The following is a 25,561-nucleotide window of genomic DNA, read 5'->3' as shown; positions in this document are numbered from 1 at the left end:
AACAAGTTAGGATAGATTTCTTACTAGTTTGGGGCTCGAAACGGGCTTTTTAGGCTCGAAAACGAGTTGTAGAGAGAGAGAGTGAAAAGAGTGTAAATGAAGTCTACTCTCCCTTATATAGGTGCTTGAGTTGGGGCTCAGTGGAAATCTACCCGATACTGCCGTTAAACGGGGCTTTTGGTCGCACCCGATTAAGTGGTCATATTTCGACTTGGTTGAAACTAGAACTTTTCAAGGTATTAATGACGGTGTTTCTAATTTTTTTCAACCCTTACTAAGTCATTATAAAAGTCCCAAATTAATTAACCAAATCAAAAGGTTAACAGACAGTTTAATAAAATGAGGCTGATTAACGGAAGGAGGGGTTAAATATGACGGAATAAATTTCGGGTTCTCACAGGGGAGCAAGCTAGACATAAGTTGTGGGCCCATGGGGCAAACCAGACTTATGCTATGGGCTCAAGGGTAATCCAGTTTGTTAGCTGAGGACTCATTGCATGTTGTTATTATATTTGTGTTGTTTGCTATGTGTTTGTATTTTGGGAGAACTCATTATGCCTTGGACTTACAATTTTGGATTATGTTTCAGGTACTGTAGATGATCGCAGAAAGACGAAGACGTGATCGTACACCTCCTCATGTTTTATTTCACAATTTTAGGATTTCTCTGATGTTGAACATATTTTAAAAAACAATTTGTAAAAAATGATCGTTTTTAAGTAAATTTTAAAAGTTTTAAAATTTTGAGAATTTATGAATGTTACACTATTGTTTATGAGTAAGAAGTTAAAGAACTATGAGTTTCAAAAGAATCTTATTCAAGGTAGATGACGTATATTTTGAATCATACAGATGTGGATTACCAATGTTATACTATATATATATATATATATATATATATATATATATATATATATATATATATATATATATATATATATATATATATATATATATATATATATATATATATATATATATATATATATTCAGGTTTATTTGAGATCATTCTAATTTTATGAGACCGTGAGATAAAGTCTAAAAATAATTTTAAAATGCAAAATAAATGGAAAAATCCAAAAATTCTTTTTTTAAATATTATTTTCGGAACTTGAATTAACTAAAAATAAATAAAAATAAAATAAAATAAATAAAATAAAAATCCCGTTTTTTTTAAAAAAAAATACGTGAAATATTCTAATAGAATACTACATTGACATATTCTAAAAAATAATTTTAAAATGCAAAATAAATGGAAAATTTTAAAAATTCTTTTTTTAAATATTATTTTCGGAACTTGAATTAACTAAAAAAAATAGAAAAATAAAAAAGTCCTATTTTTTTTTTTGAAACATACATGAAATATTCTAATAGAATATTACACTGTACATATTCTAAAAATTAATTTTAAAATGCAAAATAAATGGAAAAATCTAAAAATTCTTTTTTTAAATATTATTTTCGGAACTTGAATTAACTAAAAAAAAAATAAAATAAAATAAAAAAATCCCCTTTTTTTTAAAAAAATACGTGAAATATTCTAATAGAATATTACACTGTATATATTCTAAAAAATAATTTTAAAATGCAAAATAAATGGAAAAATCAAAAAAAAATTAATATTATTTTCGGAATTTGAATTAACTAAAAAACTAAAATAAATAAAAAAATGTGTCTCACGGTCTTACAAAATATAGGTGGTTTAAAATCAGCCTAACCCTATATATATATATATATATATATATATATATATATATATATATATATATATATATATATATATATATATATATTATGGGTACATTAATATAAGGTGATGGTTAATAATAACCATCATTCAGTTTATTTTCTTAAGTATAGAGTTGTATTATAAAATTCATAATTGATATTAATAATTTGTAATTGATAAATATATTTAATAGATTGATTGAGTTAATTTAAAAACTTCACATACGATTTTAAATCGTAATTATAATACCGCAAAAAAAATTGCGGTTTTTATTTTATTAGAGAACATTGATAGATTTGTTATTAGAAAAATGATTTTGGAGCAATCAAGTAGCGAAAACAGTGTAATTATCAACATAATTATATGTATAAGTTATGTTCACATCTTACTAGAAAGCGTCATATATAGTATGTGTAACGATCCAATTTTCACGTCCAAAAATTTCGTTTTTAAAACATTACTTTAGAAAATGTTAATAGATAAAAACATTGTTTGACCAGACTACATCACAACATAACCATGTTCAAAAGTCAAGTCATACAACCAATCGAAACATCAGAGTATAAATCTCAAGGAAATCTAATAAATGCGGAACCCAATGTGTGTGCATGATGTGCCACTACCGAGCTAGCTCCTTCCCCTTCGATGAAGAGGTACCTGAAACCAAAACTGTAAACTGTAAGCACAAAGCTTAGTGAGTTCCCCCATTGTACCACAAACCATACAATCACATAACATACATAAATTGTCAGGCATATCTGGGTGCCTGACCAACCCCTTCGGTCCTCTCGACCGGATACTGCCAAACATATCTGGGTGTTGGCCTCCCCTTCGGTCCTCTCGACCGGATACCGCCTAGCATATTTGGGTGCTGGCCCCCCTTCGGTCCTCTCAACCGGGTACCGGGGACTATTTCACCCCCTACTACTACCACATAGCACATATATCACATATTATACAACCACATAAACATAACACAGGTAGTAGCAACCCTAGATGAATATCACAGAGACAATCATCTAATCATACATCTCCTACTGGTGGGCCGGCATTGTGGCCTTAGACCCACCGCTACTGGAAGGTAACTCACCTCGGAGTAGCTGTTGATCTTCGTGGGAATAGTCTGACTGCTGCTGGTGCTGTTCCGGAAATCCTCCAGCTGTATTCCCACCAATCACTTAGTCAAAAACTGCTAACTGACCTTTGGGTAAAATGACCATTTTACCCCTAATCATGCCCTAAGTCAAAGTCAGAGTCAACGTCCAGTTGACCCGACTCGCCGAGTTGGCTCGCTAACTCGCTGAGTCCATGTCCAAACGACTGACCTGAATTCTGTTTTACTCGTCGAGTTAGGCGTCTACTCGACGAGTTCTCCTTCCAAACTGATGTTCAAGTCCTTCATCCCACTCGCCGAGTTCATCTTCATCCGATGAACAAGTTATACTGTGACTCGCCGAGTTGTATGAACAACTCGCCGAGTCTGATCTTGATCTAAGGAGATTCCCTTGAACTTGCCGAGTCTGGGCATCGACTCGCCGAGTTCCACTATGGGTGAGTTTTGGCTTACAACTCACCGAGTCCCTCCTGGACTCACCACACGACTCGACATAAATAAAAAGGGACAAGCCCGGAGACTCGTGATTCGACTCGTCGAGTCAGATGAGCGACTCGCCGAATCCGCTCCATGCAAGAGCTAAAAATGCGATTTTGCTCGAATCCAATCCATGTCATTCGTAAATCTGGGCTCCTAGAGCATGAATAACACGTAAAGTTTCCAACTTTACGTGTAGATATCCATCTATGGGGTTTTTAGGGTTCAAAATGCACCAAAAGAGTAGATCTAAGGTTTATATGCAATATAGGCTCATAAAGGTAGTGGATCTGAGCTCCTGGAGCTATATTATGCTTGAAACTAGAGACCAATCAACTTATTTCGAATTATCATGCACATACAAGCTTGGAAATGAGCCAAGAATGTCTTAAATGAAGCCTTAAGCATAGACACATGGAGAAAATGGGATTGACCTCAAAGGAACTGCTGAGAGAACACAATGGTGCTTGGATGGCTTCCCTTCTTTTGGATCTACTTCACTTTTTCTTCAAAACCTTCAAGAACACACAACAATTGCTTCAACTCTTCAAAGAACAAGCTTAAACGAGGGTTGGGAGCTCTAGGGGTGAATGGGGGCTTTCCTGGGGCGGAAAGGGGGATTAAATAGGGTGCAAACCCCAGAAACATAGGGTTTCATCCAACAGCGGTGACTCGCCGAGTCCAGGATATGGACTCGCCGAGTCGCCAACTTAAACGCGTCCCGGGGTCCCGTCCCTACTCGGCGAGTCGGACCTATGACTCGCCGAGTCCAAGGCTTAAAAAGGAAAATACTCAATTAAGATTTAAATACCGGAAACCAGGTGCTACAGTATGGATTCGGATTATGTTTGTGCTTTGGTATTTCTTATTGATACGATTCCGGGCTTTGACTTCAGCGGTTTCAGTAAAAAGGACACCGCCCCTCCAAAAGCCCAACATTCATTGGCGAGTGCCATTTTTAGTAAAATTATCCAAGACATGGAAATTCACTTCGACATGACGATTAGGCAGAAAGCTATTTTTGAGTGTTTAAGGATCCTACATGCTCAGGATTTTCTTATGACTATTCCTATTGACGGTCTTGGCCAACATATGTCGCTAGTGGAGTATCGTGCCATCCTCAAGTATCGCCTTATGATCCCTTTATTTTCGGCTGACGAGAGCTGCCCTGTTTGTCGTAAGGCGTGTTTGGACTTGTTTGGGGAGCATGCAGTTCATTGTAAAGAGCTCCCGGATTTCAGGTACCGACACGATCTGGTTAGGGATGTTCTTTTTGACATATTTAGACGCACTGGGGTTTCTGTCAAGAAAGAGGCACCTGTGAACTTTCTGACTAACCCATTGGAAGGAATATCAACACTTAGACAAGCTAATGTTTTAGTATTTAGATGGGCTGGAGGAAAACATGCATGCGTGGATCTAACAGAGGTTTCCCCTCTTGTGGGCTTGAGGAGTGGAGTTTTCACGGTAGGGCAAGCTGCATCAAGCAAAGTGGCAAAACATTCGTTTCCCAATTCCCTCCCTATCCTTACGAGTCTGCGACACACGCTGTTGCCCTCTTTCTTCTGCCGCCAATAGGTGGCCGGTAGTGGGTGATTATTGATCAAAGTGGTGCACAAAGAAGCAAGTAAGTAGAAATTTCCTGATTATTTTTTGGTTAATTGAAATTCAATTTTTTGGCATTGTGTTGAAAAAATAGAAATTATCAATTAGGATTGAAATTCAATTTTTTGGCATGGTGTTGTGTGGAGAAAACCCTAATCCCAGGGATTTGGCCCTATATAAAGAACATAATACCCTCTCCCCAGCCTCTTTGCTCTCCCTTGAAGTCCAGAAACCCTAATATTCGTTGTGAGAGAATTAGAAAACATTTGGATCTTGAAGGGGTGTTTGTTGAAGAGATCTTTGAAGATTAAGAGGCTTGGAACAAGGGGCTTTTCAAGGTTTTGACTTATTCTTCTGTTGGAGCCTTCTTTTGAGGTAATGATTCGTTGCTTGAGCTGTTATCCATCTAGATCTATCATTTGTGGGATTTTGGGTGTATATTTAGTGCTATCTTGAGTTTGGAGGTTAGATCTGAGGTTGCTACCTCAGATCTAGATTATTGATGATCCAAAATACCATAAAGTCCCTGTTCAAGAGCTGTTGATGAAGTCTTTTATCCCCAAACCTTAGCCCAAGAGTGTATTATGCTTAGATCTCCATGGATTCACGTAAAGTTTGCCACTTTACGTGATGGATGGCTTGTATAAGAGTAGATCTATGGATTTGAGACCCTGCATGGCTTGGAAAGCCTCTGTATGGGTTAAGAGTTAGTGGTACTCGGCGAGTCACATGGGTGTACTCAGCGAGTTGCATGAAGATAGGCAGAAACTTGGCGAGTTGGTTGAAGATAGCCTTGGACTCGACAAGTTTGTTCTTGGACTCGGTGAGTCTAGTCTTGAGGTCCTAACCTTTCTAGTTAAGCTGAGAATCGGTGAGTCAAGGGATGACTCAGTGAGTTGAGTACGGGTTGATTCAGAGTTGTGGGACTCGGCGAGTCTTGAGGCGACTCGGCGAGTTGAGTCGTGTTATGGGAGTTTCAGAGCATGGGGACTCGACGAGTCAGTGGGTTGACTCGGCGAGTAGATTCAGTCAGGAGGGTTGGTTTTGACTGAGGACTTTGACTTTGCCCAAGGGTTGACCAGTTGACTTCCAGGGGTATTTTGGTTGTTATTGGTATTTATTTGGTTTCGGTGATTCAGTAGTGGAGTTCGTGATGGTGGTCGGAGCAGCGTGATCTTGTCCTTCACTATACTTTACCTTGAGTGGTAATTAGAGTTATGTGACAGAGTTATTATATGCTATTTATGTGATGTGTGGCACTACATTATTTCTATGTGATTTATGTTGTGTGTATATCAGAGTTAGGACCGGAAGGTCCACAGAGCTAGGACCAGAGGGTCCACAGAGTTAGGTTTAGAGTTATGTGCCAGTGTAATTGTATGTTACTTATTTTCTGAGATTTATTGTGATATGTGATAACCATGATTCTGAGCTATCAGAGTTAGGGCCTTTAGGTCCATAGAGTTAGGACCAGAGGGTCCACAGAGAGTTGGGATTGGAGGGTCCCACTGAGACACACAGAGTTAGGGCCCAAGGGCCTGCAGAGTTATAGTCTTGAGTGGCTAATATGTGTTAGAGTGGTATTTTGGGGAACTCACTAAGCTTCGTGCTTACAGTGTTTTGTGTTATGTGTTTCAGGTTTCTCAGGTTCACGGGACGGCACCAGCTCGATTGTACACACCAGGGGAAGCGTTTGTTTTGAAGATCCTGGTTTATTAATTGATTGAATAAATGATTTATGTATTGCAACTTAAACAAATGGGATTTTTATGAAAAGAGTTAAAGAGATAAACTATTTTAATTTTCAAAAATTTGTTTGAAAAATTGCGATATTACACATAAGGTCACTAATTAGTGATTATTTGTTGTTGAAACTTGAAATCAAGTTATAGAATTTGAGTTGATTGTTGATATATTTTGATTGTAGGTTGCTATTAACAATTTTTTCAAAAGACAATTACATGTTGGAGACAATAATGGTGAATGAACTTAAAAAAATAGGGTTAATGAAAGTACACAAGTTACACAACCTAATCAACATACACCACAACCACAAGAACCACAATCTAATGAACCTATTTCAAAACCACAAGAATCACAATCTAATGAGCATACTCAAAAACCAAAAGTGCCACAATCTTTTGATTTTAATGATCTTCCTTCGGATTCGGGGAAGAGACCAAATATTACATCTTATAATCCTAATCAAAGGGATGAAATAAGGAGGGCATATTTGATTAAAGGACCTTATCAACCAAATGGGCATAATTTTGAATTTACCTTATTTGCTGAGAAGCAAATACGTTGTTGTGGAATGGTTTAGGGAATTTTCATGGTTAGAGTATAGCATTAAAAAAAAAAAGAAGGCATATTGTTTTTGTTGATATTTGCTTAGAGACATGGTAGGGGGTCAAGGTGGAAAAGATGCTTTTATAACTGAAGGCTTTGATAATTGGAGTAAAAAAAATCATTCCGGAAACATATGGGTGAGATTCACAGTTTCACCATAAGGCCGAAGAAAAGTGTCATTTGTTATTGAGAAAAAATCAATCTATTAGTGAAGTTTTGCATAAACAAACGGAACTTGAGTAGAGTAATTATGAAATTCGGTTACGTGCTACAATCTGTAGTTGTAGATTTTTATTGAAAAATGCATTACCATTTCGTGGACATGATGAGACGAAAAAGTCTAATAATAAATGACTTTTTATCGAAGTCTTATCTTTGATTAGAGAAGATTTTTAAAGTTACTTTAGAAAATGCTCCAAAAAATGAAAATTTGACTTATCCGACGATTCAAAAAGATATTGTCAATTGCTTTTCAAAAGAGATAATCAAGTTTATCTGTGATGAAATTGGTGTTGTTCACGTGTTGGATACATCCTCTTTGTCTCTTAAAGCCGCCATTGATACCGTTTTTTCCAACAACAACTTGACTATCGATCAGGTGAGAAATCATAAAATATTTATTCCTTTAACAAGATATTAGTTTTATTTTTATGTGTTATATTTTTTTATTATTTTTTTCGAACATATAGGTGAGGGGGCAAGATTATGATGGAGCAAGTAATATGAGTGGTGCATTCAACGGTTTGAAATCTTTGATTTTAAATGAAAATAGTTCTGCACATTATATACATTGTTTTGCACACCAACTTCAATTAGTGGTTGTGGCAGTTGCAAAGAAACATGATGATGTTGATGAATTCTTTGAACAACTAGGTTTGGTGGTTACTGTCGTTAGTGGGTCTTGTAAGAGAAAAGATATAATACGAGAGAAGCAAAAAGAAAAAGTGGCAACTGAAATTGGTATTGGTGAAACTGAAACAGGAAGAGGGTTGAATCAAGAGATTTCTCTTATTCGAGCTGGAGATACTAGATGAGGTTCACATTTTAGAACAATTGTAAGTTTGTTGAATTTGTTTGTAGAAGTTGTTGCAGTCCTTAAATATGTCAAAGATAAGGGGTCTACTTTATCTAACCGTAATCAAGCAAATGGTATTTTGTCATATTTCAGAACACTTGATTTCGTATTTCTTTTACACTTGATGTTGGAAATTGTATGACTCACCGATACTTTGTCAAAGCATCTTAAAAAAAATCAAGATATTTTGGAAGCGGCTTCGATAGTAAAAGGGACAAAGAAAGCATTGCTAGTTTTAGAAAAGATGGATTTCCACAAATTTGGAACAAGGTGTGTGCTTTTTGTGAAAAGCATAGTATTAGAATTGTGGACATGTCAGAATATTATGTTACCCCACGAAAGCGTAGGATCAATAAGACTAATCAACATCATTTTGAAGTTGTGATTTTTAACACGATTTTGGATATGCAAATTCAAGAATTTGGGGATAGATTTAGTGAAGTTGGCACGGATTTGATAGAGAACATGGCGACTTTGAGTCCTTGTGACTCGTTTTCTAGTTTTGATAAAGCAAAGTTGTTAAAGTTAAACAAGATATACAAAAACGATTTTAACGATTCAGAAAGGGCGCAACTTAATGGGCAAATTGATATCTATTATCACTCTTTGCTCCATGATGAGAAAATTTTCAATTTGAAGGGAATTGCAGACCTCTCTTGTTTGTTGGTGGAAACTGGGAAGCACCTCTCTTTTCCATGGGTTCATAGATTATTAAAACTAACTTTGGTTTTACCCGTTGCAATTGCAACCGTTGAACAGTGTTTTTCAGTAATAAAGTTTTTGAAAACCGATTTGCGTAATAGAATAGATAACGATTTTATAAATTGTGCTTTGATTTGTAGTGTAGAAAAGGAAGCACTAGATAATGTTAAGACTGAAAATATAATTACTCGCTTTCGTAAAATGAAAGAGCGGAGAGGTAAACTTTAAAACGTAACTTTGTGATAGAATTTGAGCTTTATGTCTGATGAAATTGGAGTTTTTTTTTCTTATTGCATGTTACACGATTTTTTTTCTCATGATATCCCTTTACTTTAACCCTGGCTCCGCCACTGCATTTATACCCTTTGCATTTGATACTTTCGGTTTCTTTGCGCCAGAGCTGTGGAGCTACTCAATAGAGTCCAACGGGTCATGCATTGTAATGTTATGACTCCAAGATCTCTAGATGTTGTTTTTAAAAGAATTAGGTTTGCCATCCAAAAAAGAGATTGCGACACAATTTATTGCTCGTTTACCCGTTACCCTAATATAAATATTTCTTAATCAATTAAATGCTGCGACTTTAAATAAATAATATTTATCGAAATTTCAAACTTAGACCTTCAGTTTTTAAATATTGTATTACTTATCGCCTCTTAACCCAACCTATGAGGTTGCGTATGTACGCAAATCGAGTGGGTTTTTTTTTTTTTTTCTTTTATAATCATAGTATCCAACGTCAGTCGACGGAAACCATACATATATCACATGTTCAGAAATCAGAAGCATAGGAGGTCAGGAGGGTATGTGGGTGTGCTGTGGCGTTGGTAAACGTGAGCCGTCGGCAAAGCGTTGCGTGTCACATTTGTTAGCCTTACGCTCTCACTCTCAAAACCATGAAAATGAAATGAGGCCCCACACACACAATACTCATTGTAACATCTTTTCAACTTTTCTACTTCTAATAAATTCCAAAGTTTATTATAGCAAAAACCATCCAAGTGTTTGTTCTTTGTTTGTAACATTGCATGAATGTAGACATAACATAATAATAAAATTATAGCGAGTGTTTGTGTGTATTGTATTGCGATTGAGATTGAGATAGATGTTTATGTCCTTCAATTCCCAACCTTACAAAATGTAGTGGGTGAGATTAAATGTAAATGTCAACACACAATTTGTTAAAGTGGATTTATGTATGGATGAGTGTTGATTAGGTTGATTCTTCGCATATTATAATAATAATTCAAATGAAAATATCTGCTTCCTAGTATTATGATTCCTTCCAACTTCCAAACAATCAAGATATTTCGTTATTATAATATTTAAGACCAAGTCTATCGTGTCTATGTCTATGTGAGTTGCATATAATTACAGTAACAAAAAATCAATTTAATAACAAAAAATCTGATTACTAAAAAAAATAGAGAAAATGATGATTGCTTATAAGAATAATACATGTTTTGATATATATATATATATACTTTTTCAACTTGTTAATATATACACATTAAATCTTTATGACCGGTTACTTCAAATAAATCGAAAAAAAAAAAAGATTTAATGGGATATATATTTATTACTTTGTACAAATTTAGTTGTTACTATTTTTGTGTAAATTTAGTGTTTAATATCTTTTTGTTGTAAAATAATATTTTGTTGTTTTTGTACACACTTAGTATTTATGACAAATTTCTTTTGGTTTTTCTTATAGCATCTTACGTGACACAATAATTAATAAGGTTGTCAGGGTTGATGATATTTATGGCCACCGCAACTGAAGTTGCTTGGTTACTTAAGACTTATAGTTTGGCTTAGGTTTTGTGTTCTGTACGTTGCAACTTCTTCATATGTTCTTAAATTTTAATGAATTTTATATTCACACGTTCGTATTTGTGTCTACTATAACTTTCGTTTAGATTAATCTCGTTAAAAACTAATATATTTTGGTTGAGATCTTTATATCAATGTGTTCTTTATAAATATGTGTATGAACATTGTAACACCCCAAATTTTTTCAAACTTTTTAAAACTCTTTCAAATGCTATGGTTATAAAAACTCATTTCGGGTTTTAATCCAAATTTAACAAAAACCGGTCCCATAAAAAATTACAATTAAAATATTGGGTGTTATCATTAGACACCTTTGCATAACCATAACAAGCAAATAAGAATTACATCAATACAATAATTAAGGAACTTAACAAGTTCAACTCAGTTCTTTATCTCATAATTTCTACTTCCATCTATCATCTTTCTTCTCGAATACAACCTAGGATGCATGATATTAAAAGGAGATACGTAAGAAAATAATGTCTCATGAGCTACGTGAGTTTGTGACCCAAAAACATTTATCACGTTTTACTAAAAAACCCTTTCATTCATACCATAAAACATTTTCAATCTTTTTCATATCATAAAGCATTTTCAATCATTTTCATACCTTAAAGCATTTTCAGTCATTTTCATACATAACATAACATTTCATATCGTATGTGTCATTTCTTATCATAAAGCTTCTTTTTCCATTTCCATTTCCAAGACCAATGTGGAAAGAACAAATATCATTCCACCAAGGAATCATTTCCAAGACCAAGGTAGGAAGAACAAATCAACCCACCAAGGCATCATTTCCAAGACCAAGGTAGAAAGAACAAAATCAATCCACCATGAAATTATGCTTATTCACGACAAAAAGGTACCAACCTAGTAGGTTCCTCTAGACCTCTTATGAGGCATCATGGCCCGATCATGTTTCTTTTCATTACTTTCCAATTCTTTTCATTACTTGTCATTCATTGTCATTACTTTATAAGCTTTACACATTCATATGTTAGTATCAAAGTACTCATATCAAATGTAAAGCATCTATATTTCGGAATATTTCAAACACCTTTTCAAAACATTCGATCTTCCAAAATGTTCTTTGCTTTCAAAAACATTCTTGCCTTCACGACATTCTTTCAAATTATCCTTTCCAAAAACATTTAAAACTTTCATTACAAAACATTTCATATATCAAACATTAGTGTTTTATTATCATCAAATCATTTTTCCATGTAATCCAAAGTGGGAAAATGCCAACAGGTACTCACCTCAATCACACAAAGGTTAGCTAGTCATCTTCTAGTTCATTTCCTTGGAGCAACAGACTCAAATACCACTTATACGACAAGTAAGTAAAGGTCAATCAAAATGACCAAAATACCCTTCAAATGTTCCATTACTAAATTTTATTGGTTCATCTCATTCCTTATGCGAAAATATGAACGTAGTTGAAAACTGCACGTAAGTCCGAGTTCATATGCAAAAGTTAGGCAAAATTTATGTGGCATTAATCAACTAATTACACAGCCCGTGTAATGAGGTTTGTACAAAAAAAAATCTCGAATGTTCTCAATATAACACTCTACTTTGCATAGTTTTTAAAGACCATTTTCACATTCACTTTGTACCATTTCTTTAGGTTCTCATACATGATTAAGAGGTGTTTTATCATCCTAAGACACCCCACTTAATTCAATAAGTGCTCACTGAAACCATTTAAGAACATGTAAATCCTCAAGTTCCATAAGAAGGTTTACTAGTCTATTGTTCACTTGAACATTTCAAAGATCACAAAGCTTGTTCCCAACTTATTGAACACTCTTATAAATGTGGTCAAGCATATAAAACAATAATAAATCTCACTGTTAGTGTTTAATTTAACCATGGAATCTGCAATTCCATCATTACACTTCAATGCTTATAAACACTCCATTGAAAGGGTTAAGAGCTCAAATTACCCAATAACATTCTTCAATCTGTATGACTTATTACCAAATCATTTATTGCATGATTGGGTGTTGTCAAATGCATAAAACTTGTTATAGCACAATCTACTCCTATATTAAGCTCATAACAACAAAGGGATTGTTCAATTCCATAGTAAATTCCCAAAATGCCCTTATGGTCAAATACTCCATAAATTCAACTGCATATCATTCAAGTCTTCATGTTTTTGCATTTAAATCATGTTATTAGTATCAAATTGTAACGCCCCAATTTCCAGGTATTGATTTCTTTTGGATATAAGATCTTTTAATTGAAGATCTACTCGACGAGTTGGTTGCCCGACTCGTCGAGTAGCAGCAAATTGGTCCACGTGTTTAAGTGACCTCCTCGCCGAGTCCAAGAAAGGAATCAACAAGTAGGAGTTGGAAGATGAAACCCTAATTTTTGGGGTTTTACACCCTATTTAAGGATCACTTATTCCCCTTAGTCTGTCTTACAGCCTCCCTTGAATTCAGAAACCTTAATTCGTGTTTGCTCTCTATATTTTTGTGCTTCTTAGCTTGGAAGAGGGATTTTTAGAGTAAAAAGCTTGGAGTTCAAGAAGTTAGAGCAAGGGGCTGTTGTAGATCCGAATTATTCTCTGTCTTGGCATCATTTTGTAGGTAACAATTTGTTACCTTGGCTCTCTTTTAGTTAGATCTCTTCATTTATGGGTTTGGGGCCCTTTTTAGGGTTTTGTGTGGTGGTACTCCGATTTAGCCCCTCCGTATCATAAAGTTTCAGTCTTTATCAAAGCTATGATCTTTCACTTACCATAAGCCACTCCTTTAGCTTGTTTTGGTCCATTATCATCTTGCATGCACGTAAAGTTTGCAACTTTACATGATAGACATGCCCTAGGAGCTTAAATCTGCAGTATGGAGCCTTTGCATATCTTAAAAAGCATCTGTATGGATGAAGGATTGAAGGGACTCGGCGAGTCATATGAAGATGGTCCTAAACTCGACGAGTTGGATGAACAACTCGACGGGTCCGTTGAAGATTATTATAGACTCGACGAGTCAGTAGAGTGACTCGACGAGTCGGTTAGGGTTTTTCCCAACCGTTGGATGTGTGTGAACTTGTCGGGTTGCAAGGGGGAAAATGTGACATCCCCAAAATATCGGCCAGAAAAGACCGATTTTCATTTATGCTTTTAAAATAATTTCAGAGTAAATCCTTTTGATTTGAAAGAGTTGCGGAATTTGTTCCCAAAAACAAAACATGATAAAACAATGTTTACCAAAGCATTTCATAAAAGAAATGTATTTTCATTATATAATCAAAACTCGGGGTGTCATGTTTCGATACAGACCAATAAGCATAAACGATAACATTACAAGTCATTCAACAAATATATACATATACAAACTTGTAAACAAAACAACTTGATGGTTCATCCATCTTACGCCCTTGCGCCACTTCCTGTAATACAAATAAAACTGAGTGGGTCAGGCTTGGGAGCCTGGTGAGCATATAGGGTTTTCAACCCACAATAAATAATTAAATTAATTATTATCAACCAACAATAACCCAAATACCCATTCCCGTTATTCTCACTTTATGTCCCTAAAATAACTAACACAAGGGACCTAGTCTAAGAATATTTCATCGGGGTGACAACACATGCTTCGGGGGTTCCTCAACAATATAAGTCAAATAAGGCAACCATGAGGGGGATGGAATACAGTGAATGAACACCCAAGTTCATTAACACCTACAGGTTATGACCCAACTTCTGGGGGTATCTTAGAAATTTATGAACATGGATGTGTGGCTAATATAGGTGGTGGAGTTTTTGGCGGTAATCCGTGAGTTTGAGCTTATCTTTTGAGTCGACATTGGCGAGGTGAGTTCTCCTCACTATATCAACAAGGTCTAAGGCACCAATGTCAGCCCTATTCGGATTTTCATCCGGGTTTATTGCATGATATGTTTATTTGATTTACATCCTGGTAGTTAGAATGGTTGTTATGTTAGAGATCAATTAGATCAATATCTTGGTTATAGGATGGTTGCTATGTTAGTGATCGGTTAGATCGGTATCCTGGGTATAGGACGATTGCCATGATTAGTGATCAGTTAGATCTGCATGCTTAATTGTTTATATGTATGTGCACATGTATGTTGGTTTGGGGGAAAGGGTTGAGGTAGGTCATGTTGTATGCAGTAGGCCAAGACACCCTGGGCAGACCGGGTAGACTGCAGGCTCGGGTCGGGAATATGTAGTCAGGCCGAAGGCCCAATGAGCGGTCCGGATAGGCTAAAGGCCCCGAGGAGGGTGGTCCAGACGTGCCGAGGGATCGGAGAGTGGTCCAGATAGATTGAGGACCGAGATTCGGTCCAGTCAGACTAATAGCTCATTATGCATGCTGTTTTCTGTATTTGTATTGGATATATGATATGATTATGGTTATGTTTGGTTGGTATTTTGGGGGTAACTCACTAAGCCTTCAACCTTACATCTATCGATTATTGTTTCAGGTACTTTTAGTGATCGCGGGAAGGCCAAGGCATGATTTTACCGCTCCTCCTACTATTATGATTTTATGATTTTATATTGGGATACTCTGATGTTTATTATTTTGAAAACAATATTGTAATGTTAAATGGTTTTAAAATGTATTGAAAAAGTTGAAACTTGGCATGATTTTTATGGGTGTTACACAAATCATGTTTATGATTATCATATACTCATAAAATGCTCACATACAAAGGATTCCATTGTTTTCGTCACACTTTCTCCCAAAATCCATACAAATCCATGTTTATACATGATTTTATCATTATAGATGAATTTGAACATTTCAATTGGATTTGTTGCTACCAAATACCATCTAGTATTGGTGATTTTATATCACTAATGTTATTTAAGTGTAATGGGGTTAATTTGTTGATCAATGTCACTTTGACAATTATTGAATAAATCGGTATGGTGTAGAGTGCACATTTGTTTAATTATGTCTTTGTTGAAAGTATACTGCTATTTAGGGGCAAAGAGCTTGAACCAACGGGGGTCCGGGGGCAGCGCCCCTGGGAGCGGTGTCCAAGGGGCGGCAGCCCCTGGCGGGGTAAATGTACTCAGTTTTGTGATCCATATTCTAGACCCTGATTTAAGTTAGTTTGTGACCGTTTTTTTGGACAGTTTTAAGACAAGAAGTTTTTCTGGTTATATGATCATTTTCAAAATCAGTTGTCGGTACTCTTCTTCTTCATTACATCTTGAATATTCTCTCTTCTGTTTCTTAAGTTTCTGAGTATTATCCGATTAAAGATTGGGAGTACCACCCAAATACTTTAATCTGAAAGTGTTTAACACGATTCTTATAATTTCCAAGCCTTTTTATAATCCACTTTCTAACAAAGATTAAAGTAATTCTGTGATCATGGAAAATGGTGATTCTGTGAAGGAAATGACAAGTAAGTATGAAAAACTGGACAAGTTTGAAGGGCTAGATTTCCGTAGATGGTAGAAGAAGATGAATTTTCTCCTTACTACTCACTCTGAAAGTGGTATATGTTCTGAGTACACCCATGCCAGTCTTACCAGAATATGTTGAAGATGAACCTTTGGAGGCAAAAATTAGAAGATCAAAGTGGGAAAATGATGATTACATATGTCGTGGTCATATTCTCAATGGTATGTCTGACTCTCTTTTTGATATCTATCAAAATTTCGAATCTGCTAAAGAACTGTGGGATTCTCTTGAATCCAAGTACATGGTTGAAGATGCTTCTAGTAAGAAGTTTCTTGTTAGTAACTTTATGGGTTACAAGATGATTGACTCCAGGCCTGTTATGGAACAATTCCATGAAATGATAAGGATTTTGGGACAGTTTTCTCAACACAATCTGAAAATGGATGAAGTCATTTTTGTGGCTGTGATCATTGAAAAACTGCCCCCTTCCTGGAAGAATTTTAAACATAATTTGAAACATAACAAAGAAGAATTGACTTTGACTCAACTTGGAATCTATTTAAGGATTGAAGAGTCCATAAGGACTCAAGAACTTGATAACAATCCTAAAGGCAAGAACCAAGTTGGTTCCTCTTCTGTGAACATGGTGGAAGGAGAAAGTTCAAAGAATCCCAAGAAGTCTAATGGAAAAAGGAAGTTTAAAGGAAAGGATGACAAGTCTTCCAACAAGAAGGCTAAGTTGGTTTGTTGGAATTGTAACAAACCGGGTCACTTCAAGAAAGATTGTCGTCTTTGCAAAGTGAACAATGATGGTGTTGGACCAAGTGGATCAAAGGATCCAGATAACCAACGAGGTCAGATTTTTATTCTCATGCAGAATTCTAAATATATTCAGAATTATATTTCCGTGATTTCTGAAGCATTTTATGTGCAGGATGATAAAGTTGTATGGTGGGTTGATCGGGAGCAACAAGTCATGTTTGCAAAGATCTATATTGGTTCAAGGACTTTCAACTAGGGTTGTAAACGAACCAAACGAACACGAACAAGGTCTTGTTCATGTTCGTTCGTTTAAGTTAGCCGAACAACAAATGAACACGAACGGATAAACGAACGAGATTTTCTTGTTCATGTTCGTTCGTTTAACAAATTACTTTGTTCATGTTCGTTCATTTATGTTCGTGAACATGCTAAACGAACAAACATAAACGAACAAAGATTAAAAAAAACACAATTAAACATATATGAACATAAACGAACATATAATATAGCAATATAATAAAAAATAATTGAATATAGATGAATATAAATAAACTTAAACGAATGAACATAAACGAACATAAATGAACATCATAAACGAACGTTCACGAACATAAATGAACGAACGAGACCATTGTTCATGTTCGTTCATTTAACTAAACGAACGATAATTTTTGTTCATGTTCGTTCATTTATTAAATAAACGAACATAAACGAACTTTCCACCGAACAGTTCACGAACGGTTCGCCGAACGTTCGGTTCGTTTACAGGCCTACTTTCAACCAATTGAAGATGGATATGTTGTGAAGATGGGAAATGTTGCAATTGAACCAATCAATGACATAGGATCTGTTTTACTTACTTTTACTTCTGGGAAATGTTTGTGTTTGAACAATGTTTTATATGTTTCAGGGATTCGTAAGAATCTTGTGTCTGAAATTGTATTAAATAAGTGTGGTTACAAACAAGTGTTAGAAAGTGACAAGTATATATTGTCAAGACATGGTTTTTATGGGATTTGGCTATATATGTAATGGAATGATTAGGCTTAATATTAATTATCCTTCTAGTGATAATTCTGTTTGCATGGCTTCTAGTAGTACTAGCAATATTTTTCATAAATCTAAATTATGGCATGCTAGACTAGGACACATTCATCACAAGAGATTACAATACATGTCTAAAATGAGTTTAATTCCTACTTTTGATATGCAAAATAATGAAAAATGTAAACCATGCATGCTAACTAAAATCACTAGACAACCTTTCAAAGATGTTGTTAGGGAAATCAAGGTGTTGGATCTTATACATAGTGATTTATGTGATTTACATGTAACACCTTCCCTTGGAAATAAGAAGTATGTTGTTACTTTTACTGATGATGCATCTAGATATTGTTATATCTATTTGCTACATTCTAAGGATGAAGCACTTGATAAATTTAAAATTTATAAACAACAAGTTGAACTTTATAAAAATGAATTAATAAAAGTATTGCGTACTAATAGAGGTGGTGAGTATTATGATCCAGTTTATTTTGAATCAACTGGAATAATTCATCAAACCACAGCTCCATATACACCACAACAAAATGGTGTAGCTGAAAGGAAGAATTGGACTTTGAAAGAAATGGTTAAATCCATGTTGTCATATTCCTATTTAAGTGAAGGGTTTTGGGGTGAGGCAATGTTAATTGCATGTTACATCTTGAATAGAACTCCAAATAAAAGGAGTAAAAATACTCCTTATGAACTTTGGTGTAAAAAGGTACCAAATTTAAGTTATCTCAAAGTTTGGGGTTGTAGAGCAGTTGTAAGGCTCACTGAACCCAAAAAGAAAACATTGGCTGAGAGAGGTATAGATTGTATCTTTACTGGATATGCTGAGCATTCCAAAGCATATAGATTCTATGTTTTAGAATCTAATGACTCGGTGTCTGTAAACACAGTGACAGGGGGGCGGATTCAAGGGGATCCAGAGGTAGCCCGGGATACCCCTCAATTTTTTTTTCGGTGGTGTAATTTTTGTTTACGTATCCCTCAAAAAAAATTGGTATAGTGTATATATAGGCATCCATCCACTTATAAATATAAACAAACAGCTGGTTTGTTGGTTAAGGCGTTAGCTTATTCAAGAAAAGGTTTCGAGTTCTATTCTCACTTCTTACATATTCTTTGTTTATTTTTGTTTTATTTTCCAAGCTATTATATCCCACATCGCTAAACACATGTAAACTCAGACATTGTTTTCTATTATATAAACTTGTTATGCTCATGCTTTATTTGATATCTACTTTGAGTCCCACATCGATTCAAGTATCAAAATATACTTCAACTTCATGTTTATATAACAAGACTTGAGGTTAGCTAAGGATTCAATTAAGATTTGGGTTTAAAACAGAAACCGAACCCGGGAAACCCAAGTACCCCGGGAAAAAAATTAGGTTACCCTAAAAAAAAATTGGGATACCCCTTTACTTTGATCCTGGCTCCGCCACTGCATAGTGATAGAGTCAAGAGATGCTATCTTTGATGAAGAAATATTTACATCTATACCTAGACCAAGGGATATGATTCATCAATCTTTCAGCAAGAGTACTACTCAAGCTGAAGATGTTTCTGGTGGTGCAATTTCTATACTTGAACCTAGGAAAAGCACCAGAGCTAGAAAAGCTAAGTCTTTTGGATCTGATTTTCAACTTTATCTAGTTGAAGGAACAAAGAATGAGACTATATGTCAACATCAATATTTTTTAATAATGAGGAGGATCCAAAGTCTTTTAGTGAAGCTATGGCTTCTAGGGACATTCATTTATGGAAAGAAGCAATTCAGGATGAAATTGATTCTATCATGCATAACAATACTTGGGTATTGTTTAATTTACCTCCTGGTTGCAAGGCATTAGGATTTAAATGGATCCTCAAAAGAAAAATGAAGGTGGATGGCACAATTGATAAGTATAAAGCCAGATTGGTTATCCAAGGCTTTAGACAAAAGGAAGGCATTGATTTCTTTGATACTTACGCTCTTGTTGCCAGAATTTCCACTATTAGATTATTATTAGCTCTTACAGCTATACATAATCTTGTGATTCACCAAATGGATGTGAAAACTGCATTCTTGAATGGTGACGTGGATGAGGAAATATATATGAAACAGCCTGAAGGGTTTGTGATGCCTGGAAATGAACACAAAGTGTGCAAGTTGAAGAAATCATTATATGGTTTGAAACAAGCACCAAAACAATGGCATCAAAAGTTTGATGACGTTGTCTTGTCTAATGGTTTTGCATTAACCAAGCTAAAAAGTGTGTATATAGCAAATTTGATACTTCTGGTAAAGGAGTCATGATTTTCTTATTTGTAGATGATATGTTGATTTTTGGTACTGATTTAGAAGAAGTTGATAAAACCAAGAAATTTTTATCATCTAGTTTTGATATGAAAGGCATGAGGGAGGTTGAGGTAATTTTTGGTATAAGAATTAGAAAAGGAAACAATGGGATTTCAATTTCTCAATCTCATTATATTGAGAAGATATTGAAAATGTTTAATTGTGAGAATTTTTCTCCTGTTAGCACTCCTGTAGATCATATTCTTAAGCTTCTACCTAATAAAGGATCTCTAGTGTCTCAACTTGAATACTCAAGGGCTATTGGTTGTTTAATGTATGCCATGATTAGTACTAGGCCTGATATAACATATGTTGTGGGAAGGCTTAGTAGATATACTAGTAATCCTAGTTCACATCATTGGCAAGCTGTGAGTAGAGTATTCAAGTACTTGAAAGGGACCATTAATTATGGTTTAACTTATAGTGGATATCCTTATATTTTGGAAGGTTATTCAGATGCCAGCTGGAATTTGATTTATGAAATTCCATTATAGCCCAAACCGATATCTACCATTTCTATCAGATGTGATAGTGCTGCAACCTTGGCTAAGGCGTATAGTCAAGTGTACAATGGAAAGTATAGACATTTAGGTGTTAGACATAGCATGATTCGTGAGCTCATAATGACTGGTGTGATATCTGTGGAGTTTGTAAGAACTCGGTTGAATTTAGTTGATCATCTCACCAAGGGGTTAGCAAGAGATCTTGTGCACAAGGCGGATGTAGGGATGGGTTTAAATTCCACTTAAAATCTTTTATATTGAGATACCCAATTCCCATCTAATGTAATATTAGATGTTGAATTCAATGTGGAAAGCTTGATATTTGAAGATTGGAACACATTATTATTATCATCCCAAGGTATGTGTTCAGTACTGCAAGTTGAGGAGGTTGAATTTATATTCTTAATAGTTCTTTTGAAAAATTGCATTTGCATGTGCAAGAATAAAAGGACTACCTATATAAGCATGAAGTTTAGCTGCTTCAAGAAGTTAGGACTTGGCTTTGATATGTTTATTGAAGGATGGGCCACAAGCTAGTAAAATATAGTGTCAAGTTAAAGGTTGAGAATCTAAACTGTTGCGTATATTATCTTCATTTATTCACTTAGAATAGAAAGGGTTCAATCCTTAATGACACCCAGATATTCGAATATTTGGAATGATAATATACTAATGTGAAATTCAATTGTCATGATATTTCATTTATGCATTAGTTTGTTGTTGTTATGATTTTAATGTTAAGTTAATCAAGATTACACTTAAATGGGGGAGGTATGTTGGTGATTTTATATCACTAATGTTATTTAAGTGTAATGGGGTTAATTTGTTGATTAACGTCACTTTGATAATTGTTGAATAAATCGGTATGGTGTAGAGTGCACATTTGTTTAATTATGTCTTTGTTGAAAGTATACTGCTTTTTAGGGGCGAAGCGCCTGAACCAACGGGGGTCCGAGGGCAGCGCCCTGGGAGCGGGGTCGAAGGGGCGGCAGCCGCAGGCGGGGTAAATGTACCCAGTTTTGTGATCCATATTCTAGACCCGGATTTAAGTTAGTTTATGACCGTTTTTGGACAGATTTTAGACATAAAACTATTATGGCAGTTTTAAGACAGGAAGTTTTTCTGGTTATATGATCATTTTCGAAATCAGTTGTTGGTACTCTTCTTCTTCATAACGTCTTGAATAATCTCTCTTCTGTTTCTTAGGTTTCCGTTTATTTTGAAATTGTTTAACATGATTCTCAGAATTTCCAAACCTTTTTATAACCCACTTTCTAACATCTAGGTCATAGAAACCAATCCCATTTCATCATTAATTACAATATCCCTAATTTTGGGTTTTCAAGGGTTCAAACTTTTTACCCAAATCACCAAAACTATCAATGAAACGATTGGTTTAATATTAGAATCATTGAAATCACTCAAAGGGAGATTAGAAACCAAAACCCTAATCATTAGTTCAACCCAAATTTGACATTGTGGTTCAACCCCAATCATGAACTCGGAAATATAGTTAGAGGATGAGAAATTATATTTAAAAAGCCTTTGATTCCTCTTTCTTTTGCTTGGACATTCAAATCCCAAGTTGCATCGATCCTAGAAGCTCTTGAGGCTCAAAATTGCCATTAGCTCTCTCCCTTTCTCTCAATTACGTTCTTCCCAAGCAAATGGAAGAGAAGACCCATTAACTAGCTTTGAAATTTCCTAAATTGTCACTTTGGTCCCTCTTTGTAAAAAGGTCTTTCAAAGTAACTCCAATCTAACTTAGAAGCTTCAACTAACTTCCAAAATGGTCATTCTCCATCCTAATCTTTACAAAATTAGTTCAAGTTATTAAGTTGGTCAAATCTCTAGTTAAACCTAAGTTTCACCTGATTGTCACAAATAGCCCTTTAACTTTTAATATGTTATTATTTTCACTTATCATTTTCTAAGCTTCATATAAATTTATGATATAATTATTTTTTGGTGATTTATCTATAAAATTGTAAGTAAAAATATCACTTTTTAATGAGAATAATCTAAAAGAAGGTTTTAATATCTGGTCCGCCAATACTATTTCCACAACAGATGTGATATGCCACCTAAAACCCTACATCTTTCTCTCATATCTCTTCTCTCGGTTAAACCGTCAACGACCGTCACCACCCATAAATTGATTTGTGTGTATGTATTTTTGTTTCTGGCAATTGATTTATGTCTGAGTGATCATTCCCATAAGTCAATTTGTTAGCATGTTTACTGATGTCACCTTCACAACAGTTACGACAAGGACAAAATTAAGTATTTTGTGACATTTATCCAACTATTCTAGCAACAAGAAAGAGGAGGCTAGTGATGAGGCGGTGGGGTGTTAGAGTTTTGGTAGGTGGGTCAATTTTTAATAACAAAAACATTAATTTAAATTAGTAAAGAGAAATAAAACTAATAAAACAATCAAAAAGGAAAAAAAATAGTAATTTCAGATTATCTATGAAAAAAATGAAACCACAAGAACCAACCACGCAAGAAATAAATATATGTGGATTAAACACGTAGTAAATTAGATAGTTGTGTTAAATCAATCTATTTTGGCAAAACCACATAGACCAACTGCATAATTTTGTCTATAATCTGACAATTTCATTTAGAATTATAAAGTATTTATCTTTAAAAGTTTCTAAAATTAATAGTTTTTTAGTCTTAATTCTACACATTATTAGTTGTTTTAAAATTAATGTTCCGTTTTATTTGCTAATAAAGTAGTTTTAATCCTTTAGAAATAGTTCAACATTGAATTTTCACTTTAACATTGCTTATTAGCTGGTTATTCGTTTTGACCTTGTAGGTTGGAGGGTGAATGGTTGAGACTCCTTGGTAGTTGATAGCTATGGTTTGGGTCCTTTGTATATGGTTTTTGGTGGTGTTGAAATGAAGCTCCAATGGTTAACTATAGAGTTGTAGACTCAGATTATATTTGTATTCATAATTTCACGTTGAAAAATTAAACACCCTTTTATTTTCTTTCATTTTATCTTTCTTTATTTTAAAATGATAACAAATATTTTAAAATATTATTAATTTTATTAAATATAACACTTTTCTTCATTCAACAAGGATAGGAACATGAATGAAAATATAAAAGATAAAATGATATTTTATTTCTTTTTGACATTTACATGTCATGTCATGTCATGATGGATATGTATTTTTTACTACATTTATTTTCTAGCTTTAACATCAAACAATTTATCCCTTGGTTGCCGATTTTTGTCTAATGATGTTGGTGATTTATTTCATTAATTGTTTTTAATTGTAATTGATTGACCTGTTGATCAAAATAAAATTTGAAGAACATTAAACAGGTAATGAATGTATCGACTACACAACTATTTAAATTTATACAAGATTCAAAGTAAGGACAAAATTTTTTTTGTAATTGAAATAAATTTCGGAGCTGAATATGATTTTGTAATGGAGATAGCTTCCAATTTTTGGAATGGAGATGGATTCCGATTTTCGGAATAGAAATAGCTCTGATGAGCTCCGATGAATCAGAACTAGTTTGAACGGTAATGTTCACTTTCGATGAATCGAAACACGTCGTAAAAACACTATTCATTTCCAACAAGTTGCGACGATCGAAACGTGTCGTAATGCGTACAGTCCGCTGTTTTACCCGTCGGTTTGGTGTTTTATCTGATGGTTATAGGTTTGATTGTTGGTGACAGTTTTAAGACACCCTTCATTTATGCTTTTATCTAGTGATTAAATGCCCGAATTTTTTGTGTCAGTTATAATTGGTGCAACTGTCTTGTGACAGTTTTAGACATGAGACATTTAAGCGTTCTTTGGTCAAAATAAGGATACAAAAGAAAAACATGCTTCTCATTCTCTTTTCTTGTTCTCGAACTTCGGAGTATTATCCAATTGAGGATTTGGGAGTATCACCTAAATACTTCGATTTAAAAATGTATAATACGATTCTTAAAATTTAAAAGTGTTATTAACCCCAAATATCTAAAAGATGATTGTCAAACCTACATCGCGGTAGGACAATTTGGGTGCTACACATCTTGTAGCCATTCTTTTGTTTCATCAATGAGATACATTGAGATTGACACATCTTTTATATGTTTTTATACATTGAGATTGACATATCTTCTAGTGTGTCCTAACCAAGGAACTTCCTATTCTCCGCTTCCAATATATTCATGTAAAGTTGTGTGTCTATATCGTGTTCAACTTTAACGAAAAACGACAAGCTTGGTTTCTTTAATAGGGTTTTGGCTCACTCAGTCGGTTAGGATTCGTTCAATGTGAGTTGACATGATCCAATATTAATTACAAGATATTACCATAGACTAAATCATATATGTTCTTATTTGGTTAGTAAAGTTATGCAAAAAAAAAAAAAAAAAAACATTGACATGAAAGGACTTAGGACTTTTTTGTAAAGAAGGAGAAGTAGAAAAGAAAAAGAAGAATGAGTGGAGAAAGATTGGTTAGATGTATGTGTGGCCATAAAATCAACAGATTCTCTCACCTCTCAACAACTTCTATAAAGAAACAAAAAGAATTTAGGACTTCATTAATCGAAATTTTCCTTTCCTACATATAACGACAACTTGTGTTCAAACCCA

The 25,561-nt window shown here is 34.6% G+C and overlaps 2 protein-coding genes across 2 annotated transcripts; both read left to right on the top strand.

Annotated features, from left to right (window-relative positions):
• The first annotated feature begins 7,324 nt into the window (after nucleotides 1–7,324).
• Nucleotides 7,325–8,308, top strand: LOC145035392 (uncharacterized). The gene is made up of 3 exons (XM_078983940.1): nucleotides 7,325–7,382; nucleotides 7,658–7,872; nucleotides 7,964–8,308. Exons 1-3 carry the CDS (start codon nucleotides 7,325–7,327, stop codon nucleotides 8,306–8,308), a joined length of 618 nt encoding a protein of 205 aa, XP_078840066.1.
• Nucleotides 8,309–8,661: 353 nt separating this feature from the next.
• Nucleotides 8,662–9,279, top strand: LOC145035391 (uncharacterized). Its single transcript, XM_078983938.1, has one exon. The coding sequence runs from the start codon at nucleotides 8,662–8,664 to the stop codon at nucleotides 9,277–9,279; it is 618 nt and encodes a 205-aa protein (XP_078840064.1).
• Nucleotides 9,280–25,561: the final 16,282 nt, after the last annotated feature.

This window comes from Lactuca saligna, chromosome 3 (genome assembly GCF_052625555.1).
Source record: "Lactuca saligna cultivar CGN05327 chromosome 3, ASM5262555v1, whole genome shotgun sequence".
In the NCBI taxonomy this organism is placed as follows: Eukaryota; Viridiplantae; Streptophyta; class Magnoliopsida; order Asterales; family Asteraceae; genus Lactuca; species Lactuca saligna.
Note: the sequence above shows the minus strand (reverse complement) of the source record. Positions and strands in the feature narration are given on the sequence as shown.